The sequence below is a fragment of the Elaeis guineensis genome, chromosome 16 (genome assembly GCF_000442705.2).
Source record: "Elaeis guineensis isolate ETL-2024a chromosome 16, EG11, whole genome shotgun sequence".
In the NCBI taxonomy this organism is placed as follows: Eukaryota; Viridiplantae; Streptophyta; class Magnoliopsida; order Arecales; family Arecaceae; genus Elaeis; species Elaeis guineensis.
In genome coordinates, this window is record NC_026008.2 from 29,596,820 (window position 1) to 29,609,873 (window position 13,054).

Genomic DNA, 13,054 nt, shown 5'->3' on the forward strand with positions numbered 1-13,054 from the left:
ATTTATCAGATCTTCTCTCAACTCCCTTCTTAGGCCTACTGTAAGTTTCAAAGCCTTCAAGGTACAATCGATAATATCTTCTCTAACAACTAAAATCTTTTAAGCTCCAGTTAATGAGGTGTAAGAAAATTTGCGAGAAAATGTTTGCTATATTATGTTTTGGAGGTTTTGCATTTGTGAACACACAAACACATCTGCACAAATATGCACACATGTGCACAGAAATGCACCCTCCCCCTCTACATACACTGCACGCTGATGCAAACATGCACATAGAAATGCACACACACTCTCACATGTATATATATGTTTGCGGACCCAGATACCACAAACACACATAGACAAACACATGCTTCTACATTCCCCTTCAAGCATGCATTCACAATCTTTAAATTACATGAACATCCATATGTCTCGATGTGCGAGTCACAGCACACCAGCACCCATTAAATGTTAATTCAGCTGCTAACTTATTTTCAACTTGCTCTTTTTGAAAAGCCATAATTTTAGTTGTCACTCATCTGCCTCTATTTTTCTTTTTTATGATACCCAGCTTATGTTCTTGGACAAAAGATCCTCAATCATATAACTTTGTCAGCCTTTGCTGTCCTATAATATTCTTTCCCAAGTCTCAAATGCATGCAACAACCAGAAGGTACTTAATCCAAACAGACTTATTCACTTTCTCCTGCCCGTGCGTCCTATTTCTATTAGATATGTCTTTGTGCATTGTGATTGATTTGCATAATAATGCAAGACAGCAAAAACTGCAGCCAGTGTGTTATTTTTGGCTATCAACATGATTGAGACTCTGTCTTTGTTTATATTCGTGTCAAGATAGCATTTTATACTTTCTGTATTAGTCTTGTGGGGTTCTAAGCTTTGTCCTACAAAGATTTTGTTCATGATTCCAAGTCAGGCCTCAACACCGTCCTAACATTACCAAATTATACAAAACATTCACAAATAACATGCAATAATCACACCTTGTCCTGAACGATGGCAGATACACTAGTATCAGGCATAAATAGATATGGCTAGAGGCAACACTGTGTAGAGCCACCACATACAAAACTAGTATTTCTCATTGCAACTTTAAACATGTGAAAGATTCCCTGCACATCCTTAATCATTTCATATGTTCCTTTTGGATACCTTCTAATCACAAAACCTTTCTTCCAAGTGTGAATTTTAAGTTCTTCTATTAGTTACCCAAGCAAGGAAATATCATCGTGGCGGTACATTGCATGAAGTCAATGTTTTCCAAATATTTTTGTTCGTGTTTCTCAATGGTTATATACTTCATATTGCTGATCATGACTCTATTGCAAATATGTATGGAGGATTTAAGTTAATATCAAGTATTTTCATCATGCATTTTCCATTAATTACTTAGTGGTCTTCAATTAGCATTTTTTTCCCACTAATTCATGCTGATCTTTTTTCTAGCATTTTGAATTGCCATAGAAGCATAACACATTGGCATGGCACTACCATTGTATCCCTTTCTATTAAGATGTAATCTGAGGAGAGTTGGACCGGTAAGAAGGAAAAAATCTAATTCACTAGAAATAATTTGGTTTCATCGATGAGGGCGGTCGTCGGTGGGGTAGCGGGGTGGGAGAAAACGTGGGCAGTCGCCGGCGGGAGAGCCAACCCAGAGACCAAGAGGGCCGAGGAGGGGGGTCGGAGGCCGGGGAGGAGGGTCGGGGAAAATGGGGGTTTTGGTCGCTGGGTGCTAGAAAACAAGGGGGGAGGGGGGTGGGGGAAAATGAGGGCGGTCACCGGTAGAGGAGCCAACCCAAAAATTGAGAGAGTCAGGGAGGGGGGGTCAGGGAAATGAGGGTTTTGGTCACCGGGTCGGGGAAAACGAGGGCGGGGAGGGGCAGTGGCGACCTACTAGTAAGGGAGGGGGTTCGTCTGCATTCTGTTTGTTCGAAAAAAAAAAATAAAATAAAATATATATATATATATATATAGTTTGGAAAAAAAATATAGTTATGTAAAGAATGCTGCACTCCCTTGATAGAATGTGCACCATTAATTTTTTAGTTTTTTTTTCATTTTTAGTTATATAAAAAATGCTGCACCTCCTAAATTAAAATCCCTAACTTTAAAATTAACTCTCTGCTTGCAAACCTAAAATCCCTCTCCTCGACCTTGCCTTTGTCTCTCTCTCTCGTCGATCTCTTTGTATACTGCATCCCTTGACCAAAAATCCTAGGTCCGCCACTAGGGAGGGGGGTGGGGAGAATGAGGGGGGGTGTGGTGGAGGCAAAATAGTTGGAGGAAAAATTAGGGTTATTAGCAACGGCGAAAGCTGTTGCTAATAACATTATCGTTAATGATTATTAACGATGGACATTACCATCTCTAATAAGATATTTTCATCGTTAATAATCTTATGATCCAACTAAAAAAATAAAATTATTACTTATTAGTGACGCAAAGTTGCTGTCACTAAAAACCAAAAATGCTGTCGCTAATAATTTTTTTTTTCTAATGACTTATTTTTTTATCATCATTAGTGATCAATAAAATATATTATTAGTGATGATAAAATTACCATCACTAATGATCATCACTAAAAATTATTTTTTTTATAGATATCTACATGAGTATTTTTCCGCTAGTTTCTCTGGCACCAACTTCAAGCCATGTCGTTACATATGAAAAGGTGCATGGCATCTCGCTTCAAAGCACAAAAGGCTACTCCTTTTCTCCAAAGGCTGGGGCGTGAACAGGAAAATTTTATCAGCGAAGGTGTGCACGACAAACTTTAGTGAACAATTCCTATTTCAGACAATCTATTAATATCATCAGCTCTGATGGGTTGTGGTGAAATTTCTTAGGTTGTCACTATTTCAAAGACTTAAAAATTAGACACTAAATGCTGTGAGCAAAAGCCAACCTTTCTCACATCAAAGTTTTCATGAAAGGCAATCGATTGCTCAAATGTAGAATGGGGACCGTTTGCCAAAACTTTTTTCTTTATTTCACATGGATTTCATTGCACGGCTGATAGGCTTTTTTGGCATGATTCCCCAACACAGTACAATGAATGCCACTGTTAAATTTTTGGGTTGATTTGCGTCATGTTCAAGTTATGATGACTCTGAAGCTGTTGGTGCTAATTAGTACTGATGCCAGCGAAAGGAATGGTGATTTGCATTGGTTGCACTTGTACAGATTCAAGCAACTTATGTTGGCATATGGCCGATGTTCTCGCAGAAACTTTCAGTCTTTGCAGTTCTACTCATCCTGTCTGTAATCTTTTTTGTTCAATGGGTTTGTATCGACAAGTGGCTCGTGATTTCGCAATCGAGAAATGGATGCCTTTCAGATACCAATTTCATGTTAAATGCTGAATTTTTGTAACATTGACCCTGATTAATTGGATGACTTCTGTTGATCAGAAATGTGATTTTGTTTTCTCTTAGCAGTTATCAGCAAAGTCTAATTTTTCTAACTAGTTCAATTTTAAAGGAAAAAGGGCTACACAACAACATAGCTAGATGACCCATCTGGAGGAGCGAACCGCTCTCCAATTGACCACATTTGAGCTACTTCAACCTGCTAACTGCTTTGAACTCTTGAACTGCTTTAAATTCCCCCCAAACAAGGCTACTTGTGTAGTTTTTCTTTTTGAGTAGTGCCATGCCAAATCAAAATAATTGTTTGATAGCAAATTGATCGCTGATTCAATTAAAGAAAAGAAAAAAGCAAAAGAAAATCAAAGTTAGAACTACCAGTTTGCCTCTATACGAGGTAATGGTGATCCGATCAGGAGGAAAGAAAAACTCAATCAACCTACTCAAATCATCTCAATTCAGCATTATATGACCAAGTTATGCTCTTAAAACATTTAGTCCATAATTTGGTTTCCTAATATGGTAGATGTTGCTTCTGCATACTAGCCAGTTCCATCCGTAGCGGCCAAAATAGTTCATATCTTGTCTGGTGATCCACTTAGATCATGAGGCTTGTCAAATTTAACTTTGTTCAAAACCTTAAGGCATTCCAAGGAGCTTAGTGGAGAACTGCTTTGTTTGGAAACAAGATGCCAATTACTAACCTCATGGTATGGTGGAAGAAATAATAAGTATTTCAGCTAGAAGGCTAATGGAAAACCTGCAGTTATCTACTAGATCCTAGCTAATACCGAGAAATTAATAAGCAGAAAGACCGAAGGCAATGGAAGGTGGAGAAAATTCACTTGCTGAGTACAGGTAAGTGGATGAGAGACTGTCAATTTGAAACAGTTTACCTTCTATTACCGGCCCCAAATGGCAGGTTGCAACAAATTTTGGGTGGAAATGGTTCAATGTGACTACGTGAAGGTGACCTCAAGCATAGAGTAAAAGCTCAGGACATATCACATTCGATCAATCTAGATGTAACCATATATGCAGCACAACCAACCTGCCGTTGGTTTAACATGTAGCTACCGACATGCATAACAACTCGCTGCAGTTGTGATGTTGCAAACAATCGCTATCCTATCAACGACAGCGATTTTTCTATCTTGATATTGCTTATGAATTAGATTTTTTTTTTTACATAATCCGAATAAGTGAATTGTTATTTTTCTTGTATCTGAATCATATTTGTTCTATCTTACCCAAAAAAAAAACATTTTGTTCTATCTTGAGATTGCTTGTAAATTAGATTTTTTTTTTTTTTTTTTTTGCCTGGCCTAAACTATTCATGTCTTAATGATCTCAAAATGTTCTTTGTTGGGTAAACATTATTAAGTTTAGTTGACAATCCTATGTCAGCAACAGCAAAACGTAATGGCTCAAGTTATTACCTAAAATCCACTTGAAATATCCTCTGGTGAAATAATTCTGTTTACGTTGATTCTTTCTGAAGTAATTTTATTATTTTTTTAAAGTAAGTTTACATTGATTCTTCACCCTCATGTCTGTGAGATATATGGTATTCTTTTAACCTGACTAGCAATTCCTATGTAGATGATGGTAAGCATGGATGACGGGTAGCACTTCTAGAAGCAATAGGATGGTCTAAACTAAAGTTTAAAAGTATAACACTATTTGGTTAAAATAAGATATAAGACGATTGACGTAGCTTCAACATCACAAACCTTCCAAACTGACGGTTTACATGCTTTTCGGTAATTTCTAAAGTAAACAATTAATACACCTCAAAGTCTCACAGTGACTCCTAGTAGTTAAAAAACTTATTATGCATACATAATATCAAAGAGAACAGCAAACAAGAAGGAAGAACACATATATCCATAAATCAGAAGTTGGAAGAGAAGCCCATCATTTAGCTGTGAAGGGTTGTGGTGGGGTGGTGGGGCTGGCGAAGTTGGTGACGAGGAGGTGGGAGAGCAAAGCCTGGTTCTCTTGGCGGAGGAGGAGAGCTTTCTTCCTCAACCTCTCGTTCTCCTCCATGATGCATCGGTTCTCCAAGTAAAGCTTTAGGTTCACCAACTCCATCTTTGCTTCCATCTTGCGTCGCTCTTCCTGATCCTCTTCCTTCCTACTTTCTCTTCTCCTGCGCAACCTTCGTCGATAATAACTACTAATATCATCAGTATCTCAACTTTCAGAAAATCAATACATAGATTTTAACTAATAGAAATAAGGTTAAAGATTTGAGATCAAGGGAAGGAATGTTTTACACCTCCTCATCCTTGCGGTATGCGAGAGGCGAGCTCTAGACTTCTTTGAGTTTTGTCTGAAGAGGAGGGAAGAAGGATATGCTTTGATGGAGTACTTGAAGGTGTTGGAGGACATACTGGTTATCTATAGTTGTAGCATGTATAGTATCTCGAGAAGAGATTTTTTAGGACCTTTTGGAGAGTGAGGTGAATGGAATGCATGTGATCTTATATTATTTATAAGCAGAAGAGGAGACAAGGATGGTTCCGGGTTGCTTCGCGGGATGGATTTCCTTTACACAATAATAATAATGCATGCACACAGGAACAGGAAGGCAGATACGCAATGATGGTTCAGAGGACTCAGAAGGCCAACAACACCCCCACACCCCCCCCCCCCCCCCCCCCCCCCCCCTCTCTCTCTCTCCGAGTAGCTGAAACTGATCCTACCTAGTCGTTTGTGGTCCAGACTACTTGTCTTTACCCTTCGCAGCTTTAGACGAAACCCCCACCCCAAAACCAGCCCTTTATATTTATATTTATGCTTGTCTATATATAAATATGCACATTATAATTGTATTTTTAATCAGGGAGGGAGTGCAGATCTCTGTGGAACTAAATGAAGCGACGTCTTTCACGTTTTATGTCACTAACTTTCTGCACTTGATATAGCTTTTTGGAGGCATTTCAGTCCACTAACCTATTAAAATCTTGTGAATTATACTCTCATTTCACGTGTGGCAACTAAGAGTGGCATGTGAAGGTGGCAACACCCTAGCAAACACACCTGTCCTTTCCTCAAAGAAGGCTCTTGATTTGAGTCTTAGATAGTCTGATTCCTAGAATTTGAATCTAGATAATTCATGTTTGGTAGGTACTCCTTCCTATTAAGCGGCATAATTCATAAAGGATGCCGAACCATGGCATAGAGTACTAATGTGAAATCTGGTAAAAAAAAATAAACCTGTTTTGGACCAAAGTCAGCAATCCCAGCCGACTTCTATCCAAAACACACCAAAAAAAAGAAAAAAAAAAAGAAAAATTATGTTTGGAATAGAGGAATATCAATCGCCCATCCCAAGCATCTTTGTCATTGGGATAAGGCCACCCAATGATGGCCAATGTGAGGTCGCTAGGCCGGTATGATTGGCTGAAGGCTATTGGAGGTCGATGCAACCGGCGAATAGCCAACATTATACCAGCCTTATCTTCTCAGCAGCTGCCTCCTATTTAAACCCTCCCTTCTTCCAGCAATCGGCATCACTGAGCTTCTTCCCTCTCTTCCTTCTCATCTCTGACGGCCGACAAGCCATCTTAGCCCAAGTCCGACCATCCAAAACACCCATTTCCTTCTTTCTTGCCTTATTTGGGTTCGATCCAATACCTTTTTGAACCATCGGAGCTCACTGCCATTGACTAAGAGTTACCGCCCCGGATGATCACCAATGAGCTTCCTTCCTTCTTTCTCCATTCTTCCCAGATCCAAACACTATTTTTCATATTGTTTTAATTAAACCTATTTTGATCCCTATTTTCTACTTCTTTGGCCTTCTCTTGAGCTGCCACCATCGATATCGCCACTATCATCGAACTTCGACCATGCCCGTCGTGCCACCACCATCCCAGCCGGCCATCAATTTCCCTCTCCTCTTCTCCTCTTTCCTTCTCTCTCTTTCTCTTCCTTCTCTTCTTTCTCCCCCATTTTTTTATTTTTGTTCATCTTTTAATTATTTAATTAATTTCTCTGAATCTATTTTTCTATGTTTATTAATCTCCTTTCCCTGTTCTGTGCTCCGGATATCATGATTATTGATGGCTTAGATCCCGATCCTGATCTACCCAACTTAAGTCTCTCTCTCTCTCCTATCTATTTCAATGGATACAGATCAAGCCTAAATTTTTAATTCTTTTTTAATTTATGAAATTACATCTGACTTAGAAATTTTTTTGAATTGATCGACTGGAATCGCTGATCCAGATAGTGAGGAGATTTTGATCACAGCCAAATCCATCAAAGAAAGACAACCATAATCTCCACCTAGATATCTATATCTAACAAATATATATTTAGATCCTAGAGGTGGTCGAGACTCCTGGATATTAAATCAAATTCGATTAGAATATCTTCTACTTAGAAGCCTAATAGGATATTTAATTATTTAAGATTTTTATTGATATTCCTAGTTGATGAAGTTTCACAGGAATCTAGGGCAAAAATTGTAAATTACCTCTATCTCTAATGTATTTTATTTAGTTTCTATGTTTATCTGTTGCTATGGTATTATATTTAAACTAATTATCTTCTATACTCTATATGAAAAATATAAAATGTTTGATTATATATGCATGTTTTAGTGAAAAAATGAATTGTATTTCTTTGCATCAAAATAATATATTATATGTATTGGTCCATTATTCTCTAGTCTGATTATGATCATTGGCACACACATACGAACAGTGTATTGTAGTTAGAGGCTAGTGTTTCTTTCAGACCTAGCCAAGTGGGCCTAATTGCTGGCACATATTAATGAGAATATGTTTATTCATATGATATCAGAGCTAATTTTTCTTTCGAGCCTCTAGTAGGGTGATCACTAGTGCATGACCAACGAATGGCATGTTGTAGTCAAGAATCTAGTCTCTTTTAAGGCTAGCCATGGGCCGATCGTGTTCATAGTCAGAGTGACTAGGAGAGTGAGAGTTGAGAATCAATCATTGATTATTCGGATAATATATTTCAAGCAATCGCATATTTTAGTTCTATGTTGATTGATATGGAATGTTTTTATATTCATTGAAATATTTTTATGCAAAAATCATGCAACTTGAAAATTATTTTCGATACAAAATACTTAATTGAATTAAAGATTTTGATAACTTACTAAGCCCGTAAAGCTTATTTCTTCTTTTCTTTTTTTATTTCAGATCTAGAAGATCCTATGGGATTTGAGATCAATCTGTGAGGAGCATAGGATTTTAGTTGTTATTTGTTTAGTTGTTTTAAAATGAAAATTATTTTGGACCTTCATTTGATCTTTTTTCTATTTTGGAGAATTTATCTTTATAGTGAATAAAAATTAGTAAATTTACTTTTATCACTACCTGAATTGGATTCATGTATTGATAAAAAGATAGACTTTGCATATTCTTTAGGACCGCACTCCAAGAAGTGTGCGGCCATCATGTACCCAATCTAAGTGCTAAATTCAGAACATGACAACTAATGCATAAACTAGCATCTTGATTTAAACTGAAGTACCGAAACAATTTGGGATGCACAATGGGCAAGTTGCATAATTGCATTGGGCCAAGGCTAATTTCAAATTCAACACATACTATTGAAGCATCGATTAGCACTGTTAGGATCCTGGGAGCGCAACGAAAGATAGAATTCAAAATTTTTCTTGAAACTCAATTCTCTCTGAAACTCAAAACCCTAGGACCCCCTTAACCATATAGTCAAAATAACTAATAGATATAAAACTTATACCTATTAAGTTGATGAAGAAAGAGAAGAAGCTAGTAATCGATTCCACAAGACCCCCAAGTGTAAGTCCTCCAACGTTGATCCACATAGAAAGTTGATCAAAGAATCTCCGACAGAACTTTGTCTATGAACTTCTTCACCAATAGAGTCTCTTAGCCTAATCCGGACAATTCTTTCTCAGTCTTTCTACTCTCTAAATCATCTCCTACTCTCTTCTTAAGCCTTGTCTTAAAATCAGTGGACTTGTCTTAATAGAAAAACTATATCCTAATAAGACAAGGAAGAGAGAGGGATTGATTTTGTCTGAGAGTTTGAGTGTCTTGGACTCTCGATACGAGTCTTATTTATAGGAGCAAAAGGGGCACAGAAAAGGGCTCAGATATACCTCTTCATGTGTCTCTTAAATCAGCGTATTAATTTTTGTGGCATCCCATCTATGTTTGGCATCTATTCAAAACACCACGCGATTTCAAATAAAAATTCTAATCTTATCAAAATTCAAGGGGCATGGGAAGGTTTCCTTATCTATCTAAAAATCACTTAAAATAAATGATTAACATGTAGAAGGACTCTTGGTCCTTTTGCATGTTACTTTTATTTCATCGCACAAGTATGGCGTGCCTAGAGCCCAAGCCTCTTTGGACTCTTTGATATGGGCATGGATAAGGCTTGGGGATAACCCAACTTGGCTACCCCCTTTAGGCTCGATCCAATTAGGATCCTACACAAATAGGTAAGCCCAATTAAATAAGATTTAAGCCAAATCTAATTTGGCTAGGAGCTTGAGTTAGCCAACAAGTGCTAGCTTGTTATAGCTACCCAAATAGGTTCAATTGACCCATAGAATGAATTCAATTGATTCTTTGATCAATTTTTTGATGTGTGTGATCCATTGAGTTCCACATCTAGCTGGCAGTAGGTCTAAATACATATTGATTAAGTTAGATTAGAACTGATCTAATCAATTTAGGTCAAATCACATACTAAACCAAGTTGTCCAATTAGAATTCTTTCTAATTGACTCATGAATTAAACTTTTTAATTCATGAAAATCTACAAGATAAGATTGACGTCTAGCAATGTATCATGCCTATCCAGAAGATATAAAATTTGATAAAAATTTTAAAAATATCTTTCAATGGCAAGTTACCATGTAATTCAATCTTCGATCAATCTTCATCCTGAATAAGCGATGGGTATGAAAATAAGTCAAACCTTAATACTTATTCATGTGGATCTCATTCTGTTAATGAAGACTCAATTAAAGAAATATTAGAAACTATTTCTAATCTTCTTCTGCTTTGATCAAAGATTTTTTGAGTCATCATTTGACGAGATAGCTTAGAATGACATCTCTTCTTATTAGAAGTGATCGATTCCTTATTGACCGAACTCATGATCTTTATACATAATTCACCATAGCCGGAATACCCCATTCATAACTTAGTCATGAGTGAGTATGAATTAAAATATAGATTCATGTGAATAAGATCTCATAATGGTCTCAGGTCTAAGGACTAGTTGCACAACTCTTATTTAGAGAACCTTCTTTTGACATGTATGTAAGGGTTCTATAAGAAGTTCTCTTTTAGTAGATCAATTCAGTGAACTCATTATCTAATAAGCACCTACATCTTTGTATTAGTATCTCATACGAGTGGCTTGTAAGATCAGCTATCCTCTCCATTGAGCATACATAGGATGTGCCAGTCTATTCAAAATATTGATCTCTGACTCAATGCTCCTATGATTAGGAATGATTTTAGATTAGAATTTTAGAATTTCAAATCTTACAGGTATGACCACATCATGACCCCAAAACTATTATCCTAATCTATGGGGTTCATCATTATCTTTTAAATATAGAAAGATACAGTTATAAATAATGAATCAAAAAATATCTTTATTAATATATAAATATCTATACATGAGTTAAGATTTTATAAAGATAAGTGTCATTGAAATATAAATTCGATTGACTTTAGGACACCTATCTTTCATTCTTCCACTTACACTGAAGCCAATCGCCTCTATATTTTAAATCCATATTATCAAGATAGCGATCAAACAGCTATAATGATAAGACTTTAGTGAATAGATCTGCTATATTATTCTTCGTTTCAACTCGTTCAATAGATACATCTTGTCTCTCGATAATATTTCGAATGAGATGATAGTGTCTGAGGATGTGCTTGAATTTGTGGTAAGATCTCGGCTCCTTTATTTGAACAATGGCTCCAATATTATCACACTAAAGTGGTACTGACCGTTCAATTTTAGAAATCACTTCTAACTCAGTGATGAATTTCTTCATCCAAATAATTTTCTTGACGGCTTCACTAGCAACGATGTATTCTGCCTCAGTGGTTGAGTTAGCTACAGTCTACTATTTGAAACTCTTACAACTCACTGCTCCTCTATTTAAGATAAAGACATACTCACATATTGATTTGCTATCATCTAGATCAGACTGAAAACTTGAATCGGTATATCCTTCTAGTTTTAGCTCTGATCCTCTATAGATTAGAAAAACATCTTTAGTCCTTCTCAAGTACTTAAGAATATTCTTCACAGTTTTTCAATGTTCTTCTTCTAGATTGCTTTGAAATCTACTGGCTATGCCTAAAGCATAAACCACATTGGACCTGGTACATAGCATGACATACATTAGAGATCCCACAGTCGAAGCATAAAAGATAGAATTCATTCTTTTTCTCTCTTCTTGTGTCTTAGGAGATATCTTCTTAGAGAGACGTATGCCTTGACTCATTGATAAGTAACTTCTTTTACTTGTCTCCATGTTAAATCTCTTCAACATAAGGTCTATATATTTAGGCTGGGATAAATCTAACATCTTTTTAGATCTATCTCTATAGATCCTAATATCAAGTATATAGGATGCTTCTCTTAAGTCTTTCATAGAAAACTGATTTGATATCTAAGTTTTGACCGATTGAAGTATTGAGACATCATTTCTAATTAATAATATATCATCGACATAAAAAACTAAGAAGACAATAGCATTCCCACTTATCTTCTTGTACACACAAGGTTCATCTATATTTTTGATGAAGACAAACTATTTGGCAGTAACATCAAAGTGGATATTCCAACTCCTCGATGCTTGCTTTAATCCACAGATAGATTTTTTTAGCTTGCACACTTGATTTGCTCTCTCATTTGAGACAAATCCCTCGACTATATTATGAAATTTTTTTTCTCAAGATTTTTATTAAGAAAAATAGTCTTGACATTTATCTGTCAGATTTCATAGTCATAGTATGCAGCTATAGCAAGTAAAATCCTGATGGACTTGAGCATAGCTATTGGTGAGAAGGTTTCATCATAGTTAATTTCTTGTCTTTGTTTAAAACTCTTCGCCACCAACCTAGTCTTGTAGGTATTAACTTGGCCAACTGTCCCAATCTTCTTTTTGAAGATTCATTTACAACCTATCGGGGTTACACCCTCAGACAAATTAACCAAAGTCTATATTTGGTTGGTCATCATGAAGTCCATTTTAGATTTTATGATTTTTCGCCATTTATCAGAGTCCTTACTCATAATAGCTTCCAAATATATCAATGGATCATCATTCTCAATGATATTGGCTTCATTGTTATTTCCAATGACAAAGCCATATCTTATAGGTATATGACGAACTCTTTCTAATCTTCAGAGAAGAGGTATGTGTTATAGATGTTCTTGTTCATTTAATACTTCTAGTTGAAGATTTTTTTGAGGGCTATCCATATTTATTTGTAGGTTATCAACTTCTTAAAATTCAATTGTCCTCTCACTAACCCTTTCTTAGATAAACTCCCTTTTCAAGAAAGTAGCATACCTACTAACAATTATCTTTTATTCTGTAAGCATATAGAAATATATCCAATACTCTCTTGTGGATAACCTACAAACTTATATTTTTCAGATCTAGT

At 36.3% G+C, this 13,054-nt stretch overlaps 1 protein-coding gene across 1 annotated transcript; it reads right to left on the bottom strand.

Moving 5' to 3' along the window:
• Positions 1 to 5,085: 5,085 nt before the first annotated feature.
• Positions 5,086 to 5,861, bottom strand: LOC105059359 (uncharacterized). The gene is given in 3 exon segments (XM_029268625.2): positions 5,086 to 5,313; positions 5,316 to 5,532; positions 5,653 to 5,861. Coding segments are annotated over 3 exon segments (351 nt in total). The 5' UTR covers positions 5,766 to 5,861; the 3' UTR covers positions 5,086 to 5,292.
• Positions 5,862 to 13,054: the final 7,193 nt, after the last annotated feature.